The 25406-nt window shown below is 42.6% G+C and overlaps 1 protein-coding gene across 1 annotated transcript; it reads left to right on the top strand.

Annotated features, from left to right (window-relative positions):
* Window positions 1-866: 866 nt before the first annotated feature.
* Window positions 867-3928, top strand: LOC142542119 (ACT domain-containing protein ACR4-like). Its single transcript, XM_075648570.1, has 7 exons — window positions 867-1101; window positions 1277-1322; window positions 1545-1659; window positions 1762-1829; window positions 2325-2921; window positions 3077-3181; window positions 3252-3928. The coding sequence occupies exons 1-7, from the start codon at window positions 1028-1030 to the stop codon at window positions 3597-3599; spliced, it is 1353 nt and encodes a 450-aa protein (XP_075504685.1). The 5' UTR covers window positions 867-1027; the 3' UTR covers window positions 3600-3928.
* The last annotated feature ends 21478 nt before the right edge of the window (window positions 3929-25406 follow it).

The following is a 25406-nucleotide window of genomic DNA, read 5'->3' as shown; positions in this document are numbered from 1 at the left end:
GTAGTTGTCATAGATTACAAAAATTCATATTTACTAGGACTCTACATATAAATAAAGAGCATATAATTTTTATTAATGTATGTCTTTCGTATATCTTTTATACTTATTTCATACGCTATTTACATACAATTTCAATACCTTTTCTCCCAAATAATTTATTGACTTAACCATCAGAATGATTTCGCTTCCAAGCTTAGTTAATTATCTCACCCATTTTCATTGTGTATTTGATACACAATTATATTTTTGATGGGTTTGATTTGATTCCATTAAAAAAATTGGTTCAGGATCATCTGTCCAAAGTATTTTAATATGTGCAAATATGAGATTAATTTTCCCAAGATAACGGGAGTATATATTTTGAATAAGAAGATTGAATTCGATTCTTACTTCGATAATAAAATAAATAATAAACGAGCAAACAAAAAGATGAGATTCCAATGTCCATGTGTTACTAGATAGATGAGGCTGAAAAGGTGTGCCGATTTTCATAGTATATTTTTGATAAATGGAATATTATATATATATATATATGTGTGTGTGTGTGTGTGTGGGGCAAATGATTTTGGTTTGACTTTTGGGTGAGTGGCGTTGACCAACTAGCTTCATTTTGGACATGCATAATTTATTATTATCAAATATTCCTTCTTAATTTTTTGTAATCTAATAATAATGATCCGATATAGTTAATTCAAGAGGCTTTTGATAAATATAAACGTGAATTATCATTTCATTTTTCTCTTAAAAAGAAGAAGAAGTCCTTAAAAAAAAGAAAAGAAAGAAGAATTCCTCCGAAAACAAAAAACTCTTGGTACAGTACAGGAGCCACTTTCATATATATATATATATATATATTATAACGAAAGCACCTACCAGATTAATTCAACCTTTTTCTATCACCACTCAGCTCCTTACTCTGATCGTAACCCACCAGAAAATTTTTATCACACAAAGTAGAAACCCGGATCTTTTCTTGTTTTCTGTCCGAATTATAGCTCTGTTTTTGTGTCAAAATTATTTCTTGAAAATGGATTACTGGTCTTCATCTCTCGCCGTTGATGATGCGTATGAAAAGCTTGTTCTTAGAATGAACCCGCCAAGGTTGGTTACCCTGCGAATTGCGTTTGAATTTTGGGTTCCTGGGATTTGACCGAGATGCTTTTGTGTTTTATACATGTGCCAATATCAAGCTTTGTAGCTTCAATTTAATTTTTGTTGAGATTACGAAAAAGGTTTGATGCGCGAATCTTATAATTCTTCATATGGAATTCTGTAGGGTTACTGTTGACAATGCATCAAACAAGAAAGCAACTTTGATCAAGGTATGATAATTTTTTCTGAGATATGTTAATTTTTCCAATTTTAATTCCATTGAATCAGGACAGAGACCCAGAGACGCGATTCATGCATGTAAATAACGAAATTCATAATTTTTGGAAAAAAAATAATTTAATATCTTTAGATGTCTTCCACTGGATTGAATCAAGAAAATAATTGTATGCATGATCTGTTTAAGAACATTAGTTTAATGCTGAATTTTTCAGGTTGACAGTGCAAATAAGAGAGGGAGTTTGTTAGAGGTGGCGCAAGTTCTTATCGATCTGAACCTTGTAATAAGAAGGGCTTACATTTCTTCAGATGGGGAATGGTTTATGGATGGTGGCTTGAATTTTTTTCTTTTTCTTAGGCTCATCGGATTTGATTCTGTTGAAATTCTTTCAGACTTGATTAAATTCTCTTGTGTTTAACTGTGGTATGCAGTTTTCCATGTTACCGATGAGCATGGAAATAAAGTCTTCGAGGACATCATCTCAGAACGAATCCAGCAGGTATTATTTGGCAGTCTGTCGAGAATCTATCTAACTATTAAATGCCTGCAAGATGTTAAATCTCTAACTTTGGCTTTCATGTTCACTGTTAGGAAAGGATCCATTGCTTAATTGGTGGCTATTTTTGTCCATGGGTATTAGTTGTGTTGTCACTGGGAATTGATTTTTGTTGTTCATTTGTTTATTTGCTTAAATTCGGATTTTATATTTCTCTTCTGCCTCTGGACCAAAAGGGAAACAAACATATACGCTCTTAACTTTCAAGGAGGGTAAGATGGAAATAGACGAAGAGAGCGTGATCTGTTTCTGATTTAGGCTTTTTTCTACAAACGGGTGTTCCTTCCGTAGTTGATGGCCTTCAAGAAATACTAGCCCATTTAGATATCAGCGTATTGCTGACCATTTTATGTTTTTGATCTGACTATTTGTATCACACTATATATCTTTGTCGAACTACATTAGAGTTTAAACATTTATGGTGTACTTGTATTTCAGTCACTTGTTACAAAAGGAAAGAGCCTCCGTTCCTTGACAAGATCTGTTGGTGTGCAACCCACCGCAGAGCATACAACTATAGAGCTTTCAGGCCGAGACAGACCCGGACTGCTCTCCGAGATTTTCGCTGTTCTTACTGATCTCAAGTGCAATATAGTTGCTGCTGAAGTATGGACACATAATTCAAGAATGGCATCGGTAGTTTACATAACCGATGAAGCAAATGGATTGGCCATAGATGACCCTGATCGACTTGCAAATATTAAACAGCTTCTACTTTCTGTTCTGAAAGGAGACAGGGATAAGCGAAGTGCTAATACTGTGGTTTCTGTCGGTTCTACGCATACGCAGAGAAGACTGCACCAAATGATGTATGCCGATCGAGATTATGACAGTCATGAGGGGAATGGTGCGACTCCTGAGGTGGTGAGACCTCTTGTGACGGTGGAGAACTGCTTGGAGAAGGGATACACTGTCGTGAATTTGATCTGTCGGGACCGGCCTAAGCTGCTGTTTGATACTGTATGCACCCTAACAGATATGCAGTATGTCGTATTTCATGGTACAATTATTGCTGAAGGACCAGAAGCTCAACAGGTATTCTCGGATTCAGTCCAATTCTTGTTTAAAACTCGATTTCAAAATCTTAGCACTAGGAAACCATTTAATTTACTATCAGTTTCTTGAAAATTACCGCATAAGCAACATCAATTTAACTGTTATCATCTGTCTTCGTGTTCTTTCTTTGCTAGGAATATTACATCAGGCATATGGACGGGCGTCCCATTAGCTCAGAAGCAGAGAGACAACGTGTTATTCATTGCTTGGAAGCAGGGATAAGGAGGAGAGCATCCGAGGTACCTCAACCGCACGAGTTCCCTTCAAGTTTCATCTCTTGTCTTCCTTACACATTTCTTGTTTTCTCAGGGTGTAAGGCTTGAATTATGTAGCGAGGACAGGATTGGTCTGCTATCTGATGTTACTCGTATATTTCGAGAGAATGGTCTGTCTGTTACCCAAGCAGAGGTGATGACGAGGGAATCGCAGGCACTAAATGCTTTCTACGTGACAGATGCATCAGGCGATCCGGTGAAAAGCGAAACAATTGAAGCTATTCGAAAAGAAATAGGGCTCACTATACTTCGTGTAAAGGATGACACGCACTCAACTTCACCGCCACAGCAGCAGAACCCGCGATTCTCTTTAGGTAGTTTGTTCCGCTCTAGATCAGAAAAGTTCCTGTACAATCTAGGCCTAATAAAATCGTGCTCCTGATGTTTGTTATTGTACATAGTGTAGTATAGTATAGTGGTGAAGCTATATTGAATATTGAATTCTAGAGGGAACTGTGAATACCATTCATTTTCACCCTAACTTCCTTTCTCCTAGTATGGTGGTGAAGCTGTTGCTGGAACGGGGCGGACTAACAGTATGCTTGCTGCATTTGAGATTTATTGGACCACTCTCACGATGGGAATCCAAAGGTGGTTGTCACACCAAAGTTTAATATATGTACATGTTTTTCTAGGACTGGTTGATTTGTGTTGGTAGGTATGGTGGTAATTGGTGATTGAAATCATTCATGTGGTTGAGAATTTGAAATAGCTTGTGTTGGTCAGAATATCATTATAATAAAATAAACACAAAACTTATGTGACACGGCCTCACGAGTCAATTTTGTGAAACAAATCTCTTATTTAAGTTACTCATGAAAAAAATTACTTTTTATGTCAAAAGTAATACTTATTATTGTAAATATATGGATATGGTAGATCTGTCTTACAAAAGACTTATTAAATAAAATGATTTTATTTTTTGTTTAATCCATTAAATTCTATGAAAAATGCTTCCAGTGCACTAATTCGATGAAAATGTAATCTGCATGAATTGATTCATATAAAACGTAAGTAATTCAAGATAATTATAAAAGAGATTTTGATAATAATATTACAAAAAAAAGTAGTGGCACCACACCATCCATATTCCCACGTGGGAACCCTCCCCATATTTCATGTCTCAAAATCCCTAGCTATGGGCAATGATATTCAGCAGAAGCAGAAAATCCATCCTAATTCTCTTCCTTTGTCCAATGACGCACTTTCTATATGTTAGAATTGTAAGCTGTTTTTGAAAGCAGGGTGATGATACCAAAATTTTTCATTGAGTTTGATCTCGAGAGTGGGTCTTCAAATTTTCGCCGCTAACTGGATCAGATCGGTGCTATGGGTTCTGTACATACAAAATGAGGGTTAGGAGACGTCGGAGAGTTTTCCGGCATGATCCCTCCGATGCTTAAGTCAGTCCGGAGAGCAAACTTAAAAGTGAGATATAGTAGTGCTAAGTGAGCAAGAGAATGTCAGTGAGTAAAATCGTAACCAATACCTGATTTTATAGAGGCAGTAGAAGTTAGTTACCCAATATAAGTAGAATTGTTGTTAAGATAAGACTCAACCTAAGATAAAAAAAAACCATGCAGTAGGACTAACTAACCACAACAGCTAGGACTCTTGATGACGGTTAAGACTCTTGCCTTATCTCGATGAGATTTGATCGGATCCCGTATTTATCAGAGCTTCTCATTTATCAACAAATATGTCTCCATACTCGCCAACTGCGTTAGAGCTCAGACTTCCCAGTCACATTAGTGGGATCGGACCTCTAGTAAACAATGCTGAGGAGATTGACGGCTACTAGAAATTCTTGGGCCCGGACATATGGGCTCGGTATTCGGGCTCTTGATACTTGATGAGGCCTGGTTCTTATTGGGCTAGGACGAATTCTCAACAAGATCTGGACCCTTGATTACATCATGATCGGACGGTTGACACGACCCTATTTCGACTACAAATAGGAGCTTCCACCTTTCCATTTTCATCCTTATTTCTTTCCAAGCTGTTATCCTGCCAAATTTTCGAGAGCTTTCCCGACCAGCATATCGTATGCCAAACATCTTACCATCCAACCCCTTTCAGTAAGTGTGTTTATTTCAATTAAGTCTAAGGGTAGGGACTTCTCCTGATGAGTCTGCCATTCAAGAATTGATATACTATCTAGATGATCCATTGTCTCAAGTAAGTGAGCCTGGACCCTCCGCAGTCGAGCGTGGCCCCTTTGTATCTGAGCCTGGGCCTTTTGAACACTTATTGGCAAATAGACAGGAGAGTGGGAAGAAGAGTCCCGAACCCTGTCCCCTTGAGACCGGAGTGGAAAAATAAAAAAGACTGAGGCAATGGAAAGCCAATGAAGTCCGATTGAGAGAAGAAGGCCGACCCTAGTATGTGGTCTTGGCTTTCCTCTTAGATCCCGACCTAAGGCTAGCTATCAGAGAGGGATCAGACATGCCCCATAAGTGTACGTATCCCTGGTCGGACAGACCGAGCCCATCAACCCCCGAGGGATATCATACCTTCTATGTTGACCAAATAGAAATGGATCTTAGTTTCATGTGGCCAAAATTATCCAAACTATTTGTAAATACTTTCAAATATGTCTGAGCCAAATAAGTTCGAAATCTTTTAGCTGTCTTTTAGCCTTGGGAGTTTTATTTTCATTTTTTTAGATCCCATGGGTATTGAGAACCTCCTTAAGTTTGGTATTGAGAACCTCCTTGAGTTTATTCAGATAAAGAAGACCGTCCTTGGTCGTTTTTACTTATCCATACACCCCGAATATAAATTCTTGAAGGGGAAGCCGAATTCACATAAGGGGTGGCACAATACGTATTTTTTTGTAAAGTCCACCAAGCCATGGCGCTGTGAAATGGGCTAGGTTGTGAACTTCGCCCTCCCCGAAAAATTATCCGAGCTGACCCTTGATTTCAAGAAATTTTTAGTGACCATGAGCGTTGAGTTTTTAACATTGAAGTCTGGTGGAGGATGACTTGCTCGGTAAATACAAGTTTTGAAAAAAAAAAAAAAAAAGTGGGGCTGAAAGGGGATATAGGTAGGGTCCTCTTACCCCTTTATTTTCATTTCGTTTACTCTCCCAACCCTTAATCTTATGTGTTCTGCATGCCGACAACCGTGTGATGAAGCTTGAGATGAAGGCAGAAATGGTCAAACTAAAGAGGAAAAGGGCCGAGCCCTCTACCGATGATGTTGCGGCTGAGCCCACCCCTCCCCATCCTTCCAAGAAAACGTCCTCCAATAAGGAGGGGTCGGGCTCGGGCCCCAAATCTTTGAGCCAGAAGGGTCCCGAGCTGTCCATCCTTCCAAGGGCAAAGGCAAAATGGGTGAGGTTTCTTCCACGCCCGAGCTTGTGAATCTGGAGGAGCCGACAACCCCCGCAGGCCGAACATATCCTTTCTGGCCAAACCCGATGGCCCGAGGCTTTGGGTTTGCTCCAAAATTTAGTCTCGTATGTGGACCTGGAGATCCTTCAATCAGCCCCGACTCCTTGGTTGAAGAGTCAATGGCCCTCGAGCTTATGCAGGTAACCCTCTACCCTTAATTACTATTTATGTTGTTCCCCTTCGTGGTCTTCTAAAGCAAACTTATATATCTTTTTGTCGGACCATTGCTTGGGCCGGGGAGTACACACTCCAAGACCAAAAATCCTGAATTGCAGCTCGGGTCAATGCCAAGAGCATGGAAGATATCTTGGCCCGGCATGGGAGGTGAGCAGGCGGATACGGGACATCAAGTCGGAGCATGATGATGAACTTCATACCCTCCAGTGTGAGCTAGGGAGTGCTCAAGACAACTTGAAGAAGGCCGAGCTTATTCAATGCTTGATGGATGAGGCCCTGAAGCGTGAAGAGGAGGCCGATGCTTCATGGGCTCGGAAAAAGAAGGAGTTCATTCAATCCTCGGATTTTGAGAGACTGTGTGCCGGAAGGGTTGTGGTCTTCTTTTAAGAGGGGTTCAAGGGTTGCTAGGCCCAATTCCGAGCTAATGGCTATTCTGAGGCCGAGCACCCGACCTCATTTCTGGATTCAAAGAATGCCCTTGACGATATGCCCGAGAAGAGTGAGGTATCTGGTGTTGCGTGTTTTCGTGATTGCTCGCAAGCGCACGACGTCAAGTTATAGTAAAATATATTTTTGAGTACGAGTGTCGATCCCACGAGGAGTGTAAACTAAAATTATATCAATGCTTGTAATTAAAATAGTCTCAAATTTATTTCGAAGAATCAAAAGAGATTTGGTTTACTTAATCGAATTAATTGATAACAAAGAAATAATCAAATCACTGAGTTGAGGAATAACAATGAGAGAAAATATCTAGAGAAATGATTTCACCAAGTTTCCACGATAATTATTCCCAGTTAAATTTATATTCACGAATTTCAATTATTTAATGACCAAGAACACTTAATTATTTTATTCCCCCTTTCCCAAGTGACGAATAAATTGTATCAATCAAACTTCGATTCAATTATTCCTAATAAAATCTAAGTTTAATTGATAAATGCAAACAATGTTCTTACCTAAGCCTCGCTAAAGTCATACGCCTTCCGAACGCTATAAACATTCAACGATGTGTCTCTAATGATCTTTAATCCTAGTACCTCTCCCGAGTTATAGAATTTATCAAACAACAAACAATTTAAGGCCAGTAAATTGCAGTGAAATAAACACAGAGAAACACAATTAAATCTAAAATGGAATTCAATCATATGAAATAACGACGTCAAATTATCGTATCCACAAAGCTACATCATTCTCTAGACTGCAGAATTAGTTCATCACGAAATCCAAGCGAAAACAAGACATGTTCAACATTTTAGACATTGCAACACACAAAAATATAGAAAGCGAAAGAAGAGATGACAAATCAGAAGTAGCGTCTCTGTCCCCAGATTCGTTGTTCTTCGTCTTCGTGATCTCTCTTTGTGTCTCTTTCCGTTTTGTGCCTGTGCTCTGAGGCTCTCGTGTCCTTTCTTTCTCCCAAGACGGCTGCTTGTGCGTCTTTTTTCTCCAATGACGGCCTCCTTTTTCTAACCTAGGATGCGGCTTTATATAACTTTCTGGGACGCCGTGCGCGCGGTGGCGCGAGAAGTGGCGCGGCCGTGCGCACCATTCTGCCATATGGCTTGTTGCTGTGCGCGCGCGGCTGCGCGTGAAGTGACGCGGCCGCGCGCGAGCCTCTGGTCTTCAAGCTGTATCTATGCGCGCGCGGCTGCGTGTGAAGTGCACGGCTGCGCGCGCACCTCTATCGATCATCTTGCATGTCTGCGCGCGCAGTTGCGTGTGAAGTGGAGCGGCCGCGCGCGCACCTCTTTCCGTGGTGTGCTCTCGGCTGCGCACTACTCTGTTTCCTTAGTCCACTTGGTTTCGTGCCTACTATTTTCTCCATTCCTGAAATGACAACAAAAACAAACCAAAAACGCATAATTCTGTTCGAAACAAGCATAATTCAAAATGGATTCTAATATAAATTAAGTGCAAATCTTGCACTTATCAAACCCTCCAAACTTGAACTTTTGCTAGTCCCGAGCAAAATAAAATAAAAGCAACTAATCAAGGAAAAAAAATAACACTAACGACTACAGTCATGGATATGCAAAAAGTTATATTGGCCTCCGACGTATCTAATTTCATGTAATTCACGATTTCCCAAGAGTCACTTGCGTGTGTGATATGTCAATGTTCATTTACCCAATCGAATGCTCAAATAGAGTTGTAATACCCATTCGCCTTATAGAATTAAGAAATCCTCAGTTCAGTTCAACTCACACTTCATCAAAATATAAATTTGCATTCACAGATCACATAGGACTTTATCGATGATTATTTGGCTAGAAAGATAGTTAACATAAGTACGCCACAGATGAAATCACACAATGAGATGCTTGCACGCAAGTGATTAAAGTCTATATTTGATAACAATGTTTTTCAGGTATCCATAGGCTTGACTTGAACAACTTTTCTCCACTAGTATATTGGATAAATGTGACAAGGTTAATATGTTTTGTAGGCTTGTAACGTTAGGCTACGGTTCATGGCTACAATAAAGGTATGGAGATCAAGATTTGAGAGAAATAATTGAATTTTCATAATTCTCATCCTCATTTCATTCACCATCACTTTATTGTTTTCTTCCCAATCATATCCTTTATCTCTCATACTTTCCTTTCTTTTTCACAACTTTTGATTCATATTTTTTTTCTTTTTGTCTCTTTTCAACTTCTTTTAGCACATTTAACTTTTTCTTTTCTTTTCAAGGAGTATTTGAATCATTACAACACCCATGAACTTATTTATCTCAAAATTAGGTAGGACAATAAGTGTATAAGCTTCATTAGATAGTTGTTGTGGGATGTAGAATAGATACAAGTGGGGGCTAATTATATGTCATTGACATACACCACTTCATTTTTAGTAGGCTCAAAATAGGACACTAGGGATATTTCATGTTCATTTGGTAGGCTCGAAGGCTCAAAACGGCTCCAAAGATCGCCTAAATCATTCCTATGTCACATATTATCCGTATTTCGCCTCGAAAAGTGTTCAAGCAAGTTCTAGATTTCCGTCAATCCATTAGTCAACTCATACAAACTAATCACATGCATTTGTTCAACCAAAAAAAATGATATACGAGGTAGGTACAAAAGAAATTTTAAGCATCTCAATTAACTTGAAGCTCAAAGGGCTACAATTGACAGTAAACAAAGAACATAGGCCCAAAGATATTGTGAAAAATTTGCCTAGATCATTTCTATATTTGCAAAAGTGTCAATCAATGACATGCAAGAATTACCAAAAGTCAGATCTCCATCGTCTATTTAGCATCACAAGCATGCAACATGTCTCTAAGCAACGATAGTATCAACAAACATGACAGTGTAAAATAATTGTGACTCCTAAGTTATCATGAACACATATATACTTCAGGACCGCAATTCAATTTTCATCATCGGTCACATATTTTACTTATCCATGACTCTTCCTAACAAATATAGCATGCAAAAAATAAATAAAAAAGCTAAAGAAGAACTAAAAAAAAAACAATTTAACTACTGAGTAATAAAAAATAATAATAATAGTAATTTTAACAAGCAAGCAAATTCACCCCCCCAAACTTAAAGTATGCATTGTCCTCAATGTATAGAAATAAAGAACACGACAACACATACCTCGCGCACGAGTGTCAGAACTCGGGGCTCGAGTCATCGTTCGCATCATCTTCATCATCATCGTCCATGGGCTGCGGCGGTGATAGATCTGGTGGTGGGTACTGTGGTGGCCAGGCTGGATGTGGTGGAAAGTGGGCATCCTCGGATCCAGTAGGTGGGAAACACTGGGCGAGCACCGACGTGAAATCCATCATAAATGACATGAAAGTATTAGTGGTGTGTCGGTGTTCTGCCAAGTCTTGCTCCATCCTTAATACCCTGTCTCGTAGGCTGACTCGAGGGATCGACGGTGGTGGCGGCGACTGGCGTTCTCTGGCCCTCTGATTGTAAGCTGCCCTAGCAGCTTGTCTTTCCAACTCGCTTTCAAAGCGCAAGCGGTCTGGAGTATATACCGTGATTGGGCCCTTTGCTTTCAAAACCTGTTCATCTGCGCCCCATTGCACACCGGCATGAAGACATAGTGCAGTGATAGTATGTGGACAAGGGAGGCTGACGGTCATGAGTCCCGTACTAGCACGCATGATAAAACTGTTATTGAGCTTCCCAAGATCCACGGTCTTCCCAGTCATTATGGCGTAAATCAACGCCACTTTATCCTTTGTAATTTCTGTTTGATGTGATGAGGGCATGATTCGTGATAGAATGAAAGATGCCCAACTGCATGGGTCACGGCGTAAGTCATATTTCTTCAGAGTGACTGGGGAGCCTTGATTCAAGCGCCACTCTGCACCCTCGATGCATAAATTCCTGATAATCGCATTGTAATCCACAGTGCCAATAATCAAAGCAGTATACTCGTCATTTTCAAAACTCGGAAGATTATAGATAGCATTAATGGTTGCCGAATCGAAATAGACTAGTTGCCCTCGTACCAAAACTCCGTAGTCCTCGTGTTTGATTCTCATATTAGCATAAAATTTCCGGACTATAGATATAATTGCATCTGACGGTGACTGGGCTATATCTACCCACCCCCTTTGCACAACTTCCTCAATTACATCACAGTTAAGGTAGGTCATATATATCCCTCTTTCTTTAATAATTGACCTAGACAGGGTGCTCTCGTAAACTCGGAATGCTTCCTCGTTCCAAAATTTATTAGTATCGTAGGAACGAGAAGAGGAAGCCACATCTTTCGATCTCTTTCTAGGAGGCATAGAGTTTCCAAAAAGAAATTATTTTTATCCCACAATTCAGTTGCTTGAATTCTGAAAATTATCCCCAAACAATAACAATGTAGAAGAAACGGTAACCTTGAGCGAAGAAAAATAACTTGAAGGTGACACTCGACGGCTGTTGCAGGAGCGTCGGCGGCGGTAGTGACGGCGGCTAGTTGACAGCGGCGCGACGGTGGAGGTTTGGTACCGGCGACGGCGGCTCTGCTGCTGGCGGTGGGTGGTGGTGTGATGGTGTGGGGATGATGGCTTGTGGTGTTGAGGTGAGTGAGAGGAGGTTGTGAGTTGTTTTGGGGATGGGGGTTTGTGGATTGGGGAAATTTGGAGAGGAATTGTGAAGGAGAGGAATTTTGGAGAGGAGAGTGTTGGGGGAGGCGGCTGTTTTTCTGAGGGAGAGGAGTGTTGGATGAAAAAAATCGAGAGGTAGGTTAAAAAAAAGTGGGGGCCTTTACGCGGCGCGCGCGGTCGCGCGAGATGTGGCTCGACCGTGCGCGCCATTCTGGTTGTCTTCAATAATTGAGGACGCGCGGTCGCGCAAGATGTTGCGCGGCCACGTGCGATGCTCTGTCTTCCGGCAACATGATTGAGTGCGCGTGGATGCGCGTGATGTGGCGCTATCGCGCGCGCTCCTCTGGTCTTGTCTCTCGATCTGAGCGGGCTGCTGCACGTGATATCGCGCGGCGGCGCGCTCAGATCGAGAGACAAGACCAGAGGAGCGCGGCGGCGCGCATGCTTCTGTTCCATTTTTTTCTTTTTTTTTTAATTCTTGCAAAAATAAAAAGATTCAAATTAATACTTGAATAGAGAAAATTAAAATGAATAAATAAAAATTGAAATAAAATAATAAAATGAATGCTAAAAATAATTGTGGGTTGCCTCCCACACCGCGCTTGGTTTAACATCATCAGCCCGACTATACCAATCCTGTTCATGGTGGGTCGTATGATATCTTGGAAGCCTTGAGTTCTACGTTTTGACCATCAATCTCCATGGTCAGTTTTCCTTGTCTCAAATCAATGATGGCTCTAGCAGTAGCCAAAAATGGTCGTCCTAAAATAGCAAGAACATTCTGACTGTTCCCCATGTCAAGCACCACAAAATCTGCTAGAAGCATTATTTTATCAATCTTAAGTTCAACATCTTCCACAATACCCAGCGGTGTCCTGACCGATTTATCTGCCATCTGCAAGCTTAGTCCTGTGGGCTTTATTCTGCCCAATCCAAGTTTCTCGTAAAGAGAACTTGACATTATATTCACGCTCGCTCCTGAATCACAGATAGCTTTTTCCCCAAATTTACCCCCTATTTCACATGGTACTACAAATTCTCCGGGGTCTTGTAGCTTCTGAGGAAGATTTACTTGCTTCCCCTTATTATCTCCTCCAGTAAATGCCACCTCTTCCTGCTCTGCAGACTGAATATTAGAGTGTAGGGTCTTGAGCTCTTCAAGACCTTTTTTCTTGTGAAATTCAGCTTGTAATTGTAAAAATCTCTGGGGATAGGGGAGCAAAGAAATATCAATACATTGATCAAAATCATAACTCATACCTTTCTTAACTCGGTTTCCTTTGCTTAGAGTCGGCTTATCTTCCCGGCTGGGTGTGCGATCAATTTTTTTCTCTTCTCCTTCTATCATCCCAATCTTCTCATGATGTATAAAGATAGCATTCACTTCCCTCAGATTTGGGTCTGCAGTCTTTTGTATTGCGCCTGATGGTTGATACGTGAGTTGCTTCGTTATCTGCCCCACTTGCGACTCGAGGATTTTCAAGGAAGCACCAATATTTGCCATGTGTGTCTCTAGGTTGTCAAGCCTAGACTCAGTCCTAGCCATCCTCTTGCCAGATTAAGAAACAAATGTCCCAACTAAATCTTCAAATGATGGCTTCCCTTCCCCATTTGATGTATTGACCCCCGGTGGAGGATTCAACACATTCTTATTGTTTGCATAAGAAAAATTTTCATAGTTTCTCAACCCAGGATGATAAGTATTAGGGGGAGGGTTACCTCGATATCCTCCATAGCCTCCAAAGTTCTTGTTGTTAATGTATTAGACTTCTTCCGGAAAATGTGATTCTTCAACAACAACCGGTGCACTTTCATTCTCAGTTGTGCTCACCTTGTTCATAGTTGCTATTTGTGTAGTCAATGCTGATACTTGTGCAGTGAATGATGTGATAGGATCCACAGCATAAACTCCAGCTGTCCTCGGTACTCCTGACCTCTCAGACGACCATTGGTAGCTATTAATAGTCATATGCTCAAGCAAGTCATAGGCTTGAGCATGAGATTTGGCGAAGATTGTGGCGCCTGCCGCTGCATCTACTGTTGTCCGTGTTTGACCATTCAACCCGTTATAGAATAGCTCAATCTGCACCCAGTCTTCAAAACCATGATTTGTGCACCTCCGCAACAACTCCTTGTACCTCTCCCATGCCTCATAAAGCTGCTCAAAGTCAGTTTTCCTGAAGGTACTGATCTCAATCTTCAATTGTGCAGACTTTGCAGGGGGAAAATATTTAGACAGAAATTTCGTTGCCAACTCTTGCCACGTTGTGATGCTCCCCAGCGGCAATGATTGGAGCCATCCTCTTGCTTGGTCCCTGAGAGAAAATGGAAACAAACGGAGTCTAATAATATAATCAGGAACATTATTAATTTTTACCGTGTCCGTGATCTCCAGGAAAGTCCTTAAATGAACGTGAGGATCAGCAGTGGCAGTTCCTGCAAATTGGTTCTGTTGAACCATATTTATCAGTGCAGGCTTCAACTCGAAATTGTTGGCGTTTATGGTCCCTCGAGCAATGCCAGAATAATGTGTGTTGATCACTGGTCTGAAGTGATCTCTAATAGGTATAGCGTCTGGCGGGTTATATCTCGCGTCCTCTCTGTTTTCAGTCATTGCTTGGATTTCTTCCCTTCTCGTTTTTCTTAGTCTTCTCGCAGTTCTTTCGATCTCCGGTTCAAAAATAAGCAAATCAGGGCTGTGTGATAAGTGCAAGATTTGCACTTAAATTACATTTAAATCCATTTTGAATTATGCTTGTTTCGAACAGAATAACGCGTTTTTGGTTTGTTTTTGTTGTCATTTCAGGAATGGAGAAAATAGTGGACACGAAACCAAGTGGACCAAGAAAACAGAACCGAGCCGCGAGTATAAATATTGCCAAGACCAGAAGGGCGCGCGCGGTCGCGCCACTTCACGCGCAGCCGCGTGCGCACAGAAAATGCACAAGGGTAGAAGCTTGCGCGCGGTCGCGCACCAGCACGCGCACAGAAGCAGAAGATGACCTGAGAGGTGCGCGCGGCCGCGCGAAAACATGCGCGACCGCGCACACACATGCATGGCCAGAGGAGCAGCACCTAGCGCGCCACCGCGCCAATTCTCGCGCCACCGCGTGCGCCTGCGTCCAGCAAAAGTATAAAAGCGCGATCGTCTAGGTCAGAAAGGGGTTAGCCGCCGTGGAAAGAAATTACACGAAAATTCATCATCTTGGGATGGAAAAGAAGCGAGAAACGGAGCGCATACATGAGACGAAGATTCAGAGTGTGAAGAACAGCCACAAATACGAAGAACGACGGATCTGGGGACAGAGACGACACTTCGGATTTGTTATCTTTTCTTTTGTTTCTTTATTTTATTGCGTAGCGATGTCTAGAATCACAAACATGTCTTGTTTTCTCTTGGATTTCGTGATGAACTAAATTTCCATTCTAGAGGTTGACGTAGCTTTGTCTATACGATGATTTGACGTGGATATTTTTATGATTGGATTCTGTTTTATTTAATTGTGTTCTCTACTCTTATTTCATTGCAACTTACTGGCCATAAATTGTATGTGGTGATTAATTCTACAACTCGGGAGAGGGACTAGGATTATAGATCACTAGAGGCACATCGTGGAATGTTTATATCGTTCGGAAGGCGTATAACTTTTGCGAGGTTTAGGTAAGAACATTGATTGCATTTATTAATTAAACTTAGATTTTTATTATGAATAATTGAATCGAAGTTTGATTGATACATTTATTCGTCACTTGGGAAAGGGGGAATAAAATACGTAAGTGTTCTTGGCCATTAAATAATAGGAATTCAGGAATTTAAATGCAACCAGGAGAATTATTGTAGAAACTTATTGAAATCCGTCCTCTATATAATTTCTATCACTGATATTTCTCCAGTCGGTAATTCGATTTATTGTTTATTCGCATTTTAATTGTTTTTAACAAACCAATTCTCTTAGAATTTTCTAGATAAAGTCTGGACTATTTTAATTACAAGCATTGATATATTTTTTATACACACTCCTCGTGGGATCGACACTTGCACTCAAAATTGCATTTTACTATAATTTGACATCGTGCGCTTGCGAGCATTTAAGAAAACATGCAACAAGTTTTTGGCGCCGTTGCCGGGGAGTGTCTGTTTTGAATTTATATCAGTATTGTTACCAATTAGTCTAGATTTTAATTTAGAGCTTTTATTTTATATTGATTGAGTTTTTCATTTTTTCTGCTTGACAGTGTATGCTAAGATCGCAAAGCCCTGACTTGCTTATTTTTGATCCGGAGATCGAAAGAACTGCAAGAAGATTAAGAAAAGCAAGAAGAGAAGAGATCCAAGAAATGGCTGAAAACAGAGAGAATGACAGACACGCCCAGCTAGAGGCAATTCCTATAAGAGATCACTTCCGACCAGTGATCAACAATCATTACTCTGGTATTGCAAGAGGGACAATCAACGCCAATAATTTTGAATTGAAGCCTGCTCTAATCAATATGGTTCGGCAAAACCAGTTTGCTGGAACAGCCACCTCTGATCCTCATGTTCATTTGAGGACCTTCTTGGAGATAACGGATACGGTAAAGATTAATAATGTTCCTGATGATATTATTAGACTAAGTTTGTTTTCGTTTTCTCTTAGGGATCAAGCTAGAGGATGGCTCCAATCACTTCCCTTGGGAAGTATCACGACATGGCAGGAGCTGGCGACAAAATTTCTGGCAAAATACTTTCCCCCTGCAAAGTCTGCACAGTTGAAGATTGAGATTAGCACGTTCAGGCAGACTGATTTTGAACAATTGTATGAGTCATGGGAAAGATACAAGGAGCTGTTGAGAAAGTGACCAAACCATGGCTTCGAAGACTGGGTGCAAATCGAATTATTCTACAACGGTCTAAATGGGCAAACAAGAGGAACAGTGGATGCTGCAGCTGGTGGCACGATCTTTGCTAAATCTCCCGAGCAAGCTTATGACTTGCTTGAACAGATGACAATAAATAGCTACCAGTGGCCGTCTGAAAGGGCAGGAGTAAAAAGGACAGCTGGAGTTTATGCTGTGGATCCTATTACGTCACTCACTGCACAGGTATCAGCACTGACCACACAACTCGCAGCTATGAACAAAGTGAGCATATCAGAAACTGATAGTCCATCGACTGTTGCTGAAGAACAATCTATTCCTGAAGAAGCTCAGTACGTCAACAACAAAAATTTTGGAGGATTTGGAGGATATCTAGGTAACCCTCTATGAAGGGCCTAAAACTCCTTTCTTGAAAATTTGCGGAAAATTAAAAATTTTCTTTTTAAAAGAACTTAAATGGCCTCATTCATAAAATCACTGGTGAATCAAGTTCAATATTTCAAAATATTGCAGCGGAAGAAAATTAAAGTTTTTCCAACAACAACGATTTAAAAAAATATCCAACGACTGATAAAATTGTTTGCGAAAAAAAATAACAACTGCTGCTCTGAGGTCCTCGGGTGCCACTACTGCCGACCTAAGCTGGCTCACTGGTCCCCGCCCTCGGCCCTGGCCTCATCAGTACCTACAACAATCAAGTCTAGTGAGCCTAAAGACTCAGCATGCATATATCGCAGGTAACGAGAAAAATCTGAATTTAAAATATGCATGAGTTAACATATCCTGTCCTGAGGCGTACTGAAAATAATCTGTACTGAGCAATTATAATACGTGCATAACTGAACTGGAAAGTACTGTAAAAATATTTGCTCCTTGGAGCCTGTACTGAAATATCTGGTAAAATTTTCTGTTGAGATTATGTTTTACGCCTGTGGCCACTGCACTAAGCTGAACTGATCGGTAACTGGCTACCGGGGAGGCTGAAACTGAACTGAGCTGGCCGGTCACTGGCGACCGGGTGGTACCATACTGAACTGATTGGTCACTGGTGACCGTATAAAATAACACTCCCACATAGTGAATGAACCACAAGTCATATCGCATAAATCTCAAAAATAATCATTTTCTATTTAATGCACGTAAAATAATTAACTGGCATAATGAAAATTCCTGTAATTTTACCAACTGGATTGGATTAGATCGTTCCCAGGCTCGCTGCAACCTAACTGTGCCATGAAAAATATGCAATAGCTTAAACATGACCAACTATGCAATTTACGTTCAAAAGATGCGACTATGACGCCTAATGACTTCACATTTAATCATGACTCCGAGCCAACCTGAACCGACACTGAACCGACGTATAGTCATGATTAAAATACGCTGAAAAATCATAAAATAATGTTCCTAAAATGATAGGGTCGAAATCTAGGTGGAATGGAGGCCAAAACACGAAACGCTCTTTCGAGAGTCAATTTGGCACATTGCACCGTAAATTCTCGTACGACCTCAAAAATGATCCAAATGATGAACGGTCAAAAACATGACCTTTCTAACTCAATGAGGCACTGTCCAGTCCAAGGCCATGGGCTAAAAGCCAACCAAAAACTCGAACGAGCCTCTGAACCGACACAGCAACTTGCTGTAATTTCCAGCAGCTGCGCAACTACAAGACTTGCGTTGGTTTTGAGGCTATCGGCCATTAGGGAAGTGAACCACCGACCAGAGACTCTTACCAACATCCCAAGGAATGATTTGAACCATGGCTAAGGGCCATAGGCCAGCCACAATCCCCATCACACCAAATCTTAACCGAAGGGTCCAACCGAGAGCAACCTGCATGCGTGTGTAGTGTTTATGCTATGATCGATGTCTTGCGTCGTTCCAGTGGCCATTTGATTGACCATGGCACGATCTAGACATCTAGGAGCATGATATGAACCGTGGCTAAGGGCCATAGGCCAACCAAGATCCATACCAAGCAACAAAAGAACGAACCAAAAGCTGAACAAATGAAGAAGCCGAAGGGGTATAGGGGCTGTTGTGACGTTTTGATTAAAAACCGATGAACCATGGACCATGGCACGATCTAGACATCTAGGAGCATGATATGAACCGTGGCTAAGGGCCATAGGCCAACCAAGATCCATACCAAGCAACAAAAGAACGAACCAAAAGCTGAACAAATGAAGAAGCCGAAGGGGTATAGGGGCTGTTGTGACGTCTCGAAATCTTAAATTCTATCTCAAAACTCCAACTCCGGTCCGGCCTCACTGAAAATACTGAAATGCTAAAAATCAATCTACTGAACTGAAATAATAAATAATTAACTTCAAATAAATGCATCATGCAATGAAGTCAATTAAATTTAAGAAAACCTAGAATTATGCATGGCTTATACGTCTACTGATTTACGGGTTCTACAATCCTCCCCCCCCCCCTTAAATAAATTTCGTCCTCGAAATTAGAACTCACCGAATAACTCAGGGTATCGACTTCTCATCTCCGGCTCAGACTCCCACGTAGCTTCCTCCTCTGAATGGTTGAGCCATTTGACTTTGACTCGCTTAACCAACTTGTTCCGAAGTTTCTTCTCCTGTCTGTCTAGGATCTGCACGGGTCTCTCCTCATAAGATAAGTTCGGAGTAAGCTGCAACGGCTCTAAATTCAGCACATGCGAAGGATTTGCCATATACTTCCTCAGCATGGAGACGTGAAAGACATTGTGTACTCCGGCCAGATTCGGCGGAAGAGCCACACGATACGCTAGCGTCCCAACTCTGTCAAGGATCTCAAACGGTCCAATGTATCTCGGACTGAGCTTCCCTTTCTTGCCAAATCTCATGACACCCTTCATAGGTGCCACTTTCACGAAGACATGATCGCCCACTGCAAACTCTAACTCTCTCCTCCGCTGATCGGCATAACTCTTCTGTCGGCTCTGAGCAGTCCTCATTCTATCACGGATCTTGACTACTACATCTGCTGCCTGCTGAACAATCTCTGGACCCAACTCTGCTCTCTCTCCTACTTCATCCCAATGAACAGGAGATCTACACTTGCGGCCATACAGCGCTTCATACAGAGCCATACCTATAGACGACTGGAAACTGTTGTTATAGGTGAACTCTACCAATGGTAAGTTCGACTCCCAACTCCCAGAGAAATCAATGACGCAAGCACGGAGAAGATCCTCTAAGATCTGAATAACTCGCTCCGACTGTCCATCTGTCTGCGGATGGAAAGCTGTGCTAAACAGCAACTTCGTACCCATAGTCGAATGCAAACTCTTCCAAAACGAGGAAGTGAATCTGGGATCTCTGTCGGATACGATAGAAACTGGAATACCATGGAGTCGGACTATCTCTCGGATATACAGCTCTGCATACTGAACCATGGTGAAAGTCGTCTTAATAGGCAAGAAGTACGCTGATTTGGTAAGACGATCTACAATCACCCAGATAGCATTCGATCCTCTGGCTGACCTCGGCAATCCGGTCACAAAGTCCATGGTAATGTTCTCCCACTTCCACTCGGGAATAGGAAGAGGCTTGAGCAAACCTGCTGGTCTCTGATGCTCGGCCTTCACTAACTGGCAAGTCAGGCACTCGGATACAAAACGCCTGATGTCCTTCTTCATCCCTGGCCACCAATACAATAGCTGCAGATCTTTGTACATCTTCGTACTCCCAGGGTGAATGGAGTACGGGGACGTATGGGCCTCTGATAAGATGTCTGCTCGGATAGAATCACTGCTGGGAACCCATATCCTATCTCGGTATCTCACAATACCGTCGCTGACTGAATACAAAACACTGCCCTTGGCTTCATCTCTCTTCTTCCACTGTGCCAACTGCTCATCTGCTGCCTGACCGCTGCGAATACGATCAATAAGAGAGGACTGGATAGTCAAGGTAGATACACGAGGAACTCTACCTCGAGGGTAAGTCTCAAGATCAAACCTCTGCATCTCAATCTGAAGAGGTTTCTGCATCGTCAAATGAGCCATCACTGCGACTTTCCTGCTCAAAGCATCCGCAACTACATTAGCTTTACCCGGGTGGTAGCTAATGTCACAATCGTAGTCTTTCACAAGCTCCAACCAACGCCTCTGACGCATGTTCAGCTCCTTCTGCGTAAAGAAATACTTGAGGCTCTTATGGTCGGTAAAGATCTGACACTTCTCCCCATACAGATAGTGCCTCCAAATCTTCAAAGCAAAAACTACGGCCGCTAACTCCAGATCATGGGTAGGGTAATTCTTCTCGTGGATTTTCAGCTGTCGAGAAGCATACGCTATCACTCTCCCATGCTGCATCAAAACTGCACCTAAACCAAGCTTCGAAGCATCGGTATAAAGGACAAACTCGCCGGGCCCTGATGGCATGGCCAAAACTGGTGCTGAAATAAGAGCTTGCTTCAAAGTATCGAAGCTCTTCTGACACTCCTCGCTCCACACAAACTTCACATTTTTCTTTGTCAGTGCTGTGAGTGGAACGGCGATAGAGGAGAATCCCTGGATGAATTTTCTGTAATATCCTGCTAGCCCAAGGAAACTGCGGATCTCGGATGCATTCTGAGGCACAACCCAATCTCTAACTGCTACAACTTTGGCGGGGTCTACCTCAATACCACTGCTAGAAACAATGTGGCCCAAGAACGCCACCTTCTCTAACCAGAATTCGCACTTACTGAACTTTGCGAATAATTTGTGCTTCTGCAATGTCTGCAACACTGTGGTCAGATGTCGGCTGTGCTCCTCCCGATTCTTGGAGTAGACGAGAATGTCATCTATGAACACTATCACAAACTGGTCGAGGTTCGGCTGAAATACGCGATTCATGAGATCCATGAAGATCGCTGGCGCATTCGTCAGACCGAACGGCATCACAAGGAACTCGTAGTGACCATAACGAGTCCTGAAAGCTGTCTTCGAAACATCAGCACCTCTCACCCTCAACTGGTGATAACCCGAACGCAGATCTATCTTGGAGAAAATCGAAGCTCCCTGCAACTGGTCAAACAGATCCTCAATACTCGGCAGTGGGTATTTATTCTTCACTGTAACCCTGTTCAACTCCCGGTAGTCAATGCAAAGCCTCATCGAGCCATCCTTCTTTTTCACAAATAAGACTGGCGCGCCCCATGGAGAAAAGCTCGGGCGAATGAACTCCTTGTCGAGAAGTTCCTGGATCTGCTTCTTAAGCTCTGCCATCTCTGTCGGTGCTAGACGGTACGGCGCTTTGGATATCGGAGCCGTACCTGGCATAAGCTCAATGGAAAACTCCACCTCTCTCTCTGGTGGCATACCAGAGACGTCTTCGGGAAAAACGTCTAAGAAATCTCTAACTATCGGAACATCTGAGGCTGACTGGCTGGGTTCCTCGGGGACAGATAAAAAGGTTGCTAGAAATGCCCGACACCCTCTATGCATGAGCTTCCTAGCCTGAACATATGGAATAATGCGCGGTAAAGAAAAGTACCTGTCCGGCTCAAATAAGAACTGCTCCATTCCAGGCGGTCGGACAAGAACGGATCTCCGCTGGAAGTCTATCAACACTCTGTTCCTCAATAGCCAGTCCATCCCTAGGATGATGTCAAATTCCGGCATCGGTAACACGATCAGATCCGCATAAACAAGATTACCGTGCAGCTCAAGGTCTATATCTCGGATAACATCGGTAGCTGCCATCTCCTCGCCTGACGGCAACACTACTGAAAAGGCTGTATCTAGCCCAATGGTCTGGATCTTGAGGAAGTTAGCAAAGACCTCCGAAATAAATGAGTGAGTGGCCCCTGAATCTATCAAGGCCTTGGTAGCGGAACCAGATATAAAAATTCTCCCTGTCAACAACATAGTCTCCGGGTTGGTTTCCGCGGCATGGAGAGCAAAAACTCTGCCTTGGGTAGGCAGATTCCTCTGAGGGCACTGCAGCAACATGTGGTCTGGACTGCCACACTTAAAACACTTTCCTGAGCCAGCCATACATGCTCCAGGATGGCGACGTGAGCACCTGGGACAGACTGGGTGCTCCTGAGTCCTCGGGGCTGGGCGTCCCCGCTGCTGCTGCTGCTGGCCTCGGTTCCTGGGCGGTCCATGAAAAGGCCTCTTATTCTGCTGCTGATGCTGATGAGGAGGAGGGCGGTGCGGTGCCTGGACTGGGCGCTTGCCCTGGCGATCCCTCTCGATATCCCGCAGATCCTGCTCTGCGGCTAAGGCCTTGGAGACGGCAATCTCATAAGTAGCAGGGTCAGATACCCTAACATCCCGGCGCAAGATCGGCCGTAAACCCACCAAGAAGTGCATCAGCTTGGCTCTGGCATCATTCGCTATCAGGGGCACAAAGTGACAGCCCCTCTCGAACTTACGGATAAACTCCGTAACCGACATATCCCCCTGTCTCAGACTTATGAACTCGGTGGTCAGCCTGGTGCGAACCTCCTCAGCAAAATACTTGGAGTAGAAAACCTCTGTAAAGCGGGTCCAAGAAAGTGTAGCCAATGTCAGGGCTACCGAAGCTCCTTCCCACCATAAGCGGGCGTCTCCAGTGAACAAGTAGGTGGCACATCGGACTCGGTCTGCGTCCCCCAGCTCCATAAAATCGAAGATAACCTCGAGGGATTTGATCCATCCCTCGGCAAGCATGGGATCAGATGCCCCAGAGAACTCCTTCGGGCGCATCTTCATGAATCGCTCATACACAGCCTCGGGCCCTGTCGGCCTGGCTGCGGCTGCGGCTACGGCTGCGGCATTGCCCCCCGCAAACTGTGCGAAGAACTGTGACATCCCAGCTAACATCTGGGCACTCATGTCCGGTGGGGGCGGTGGAGGAGGTGGTAGGTCTCCCTCTGGTCTACGCTCCTCCCTGTCTTCTCGGCGAGGCTCCTCCTCTCTGTTGCGCTCTAAAATGCGTCTAGGGGGCATACTGTTCCAACATAACCCATACGTAACTAACATGCATAATTCCATAATTTATTTTAAATGAACTCTGAAATACTGAAAATCTGGAAGCATGCTGACAAACTAATTCATGCTTTAACTAAAATGCTGAACAAAATGCTGAACTGAAAAACTTACAGACCAAAGGCGTGGCTTCGTGAGCTTCTCGCGGTCAGTAGTAGTGAAACCCTATACAGAACCACCGCTCTGATACCAATTGCGAAAGGCCTAAAACTCCTTTCTTGAAAATTTGCGGAAAATTAAAAATTTTCTTTTTAAAAGAACTTAAATGGCCTCATTCATAAAATCACTGGTGAATCAAGTTCAATATTTCAAAATATTGCAGCGGAAGAAAATTAAAGTTTTGCCAACAACAACGATTTAAAAAAATATCCAACGACTGATAAAATTGTTTGCGAAAAAAAATAACAACTGCTGCTCTGAGGTCCTCGGGTGCCACTACTGCCGACCTAAGCTGGCTCACTGGTCCCCGCCCTCGGCCCTGGCCTCATCAGTACCTACAACAATCAAGTCTAGTGAGCCTAAAGACTCAGCATGCATATATCGCAGGTAACGAGAAAAATCTGAATTTAAAATATGCATGAGTTAACATATCCTAGTCCTGAGGCGTACTGAAAATAATCTGTACTGAGCAATTATAATACGTGCATAACTGAACTGGAAAGTACTGTACAAATATATGCTCCTTGGAGCCTGTACTGAAATATCTGGTAAAATTTTCTGTTGAGATTATGTTTTACGCCTGTGGCCACTGCACTAAGCTGAACTGATCGGTAACTGGCTACCGGGGAGGCTGAAACTGAACTGAGCTGGCCGGTCACTGGCGACCGGGTGGTACCATACTGAACTGATTGGTCACTGGCGACCGTATAAAATAACACTCCCACATAGTGAATGAACCACAAGCCATATCGCATAAATCTCAAAAATAATCATTTTCTATTTAATGCACGTAAAATAATTAACTGCATAATGAAAATTCCTGTAATTTTACCAACTGGATTGGATTAGATCGTTCCCAGGCTCGCTGCAACCTAACTGTGCCATGAAAAATATGCAATAGCTTAAACATGACCAACTATGCAATTTACGTTCAAAAGATGCGACTATGACGCCTAATGACTTCGCGTTTAATCATGACTCCGAGCCAACCTGAACCGACACTGAACCGACATATAGTCATGATTAAAATACGCTGAAAAATCATAAAATAATGTTCCTAAAATGATAGGGTCGAAATCTAGGTGGAATGGAGGCCAAAACACGAAACGCTCTTTCGAGAGTCAATTTGGCACATTGCACCGTAAATTCTCGTACGACCTCAAAAATTATCCAAATGACGAACGGTCAAAAACATGACCTTACTAACTCAATGAGGCACTGTCCAGTCCAAGGCCATAGGCTAAAAGCCAACCAAGAACTTGAACGAGCCTCTGAACCGACACAGCAACTTGCTGTAATTTCCAGCAGCTGCGCAACTACAAGACTTGCGTTGGTTTCGAGGCTATCGGCCATTAGGGAAGTGAACCACCGACCAGAGACTCTTACCAACATCCCAAGGAATGATTTGAACCATGGCTAAGGGCCATAGGCCAGCCAAAATCCGCATCACACCAAATCTTAACCGAAGGGTCCAACCGAGAGCAACCTGCATGCGTGTGTAGTGTTTATGCTATGATCGATGTCTTGCGTCGTTCCAGTGGCCATTTGATTGACCATGGCACG

Source organism: Primulina tabacum, chromosome 4 (genome assembly GCF_025594145.1).
Source record: "Primulina tabacum isolate GXHZ01 chromosome 4, ASM2559414v2, whole genome shotgun sequence".
In the NCBI taxonomy this organism is placed as follows: Eukaryota; Viridiplantae; Streptophyta; class Magnoliopsida; order Lamiales; family Gesneriaceae; genus Primulina; species Primulina tabacum.
The sequence above is the reverse complement of the archived record's forward strand: the minus strand, read 5'-3'. Positions and strand labels throughout refer to the sequence as shown.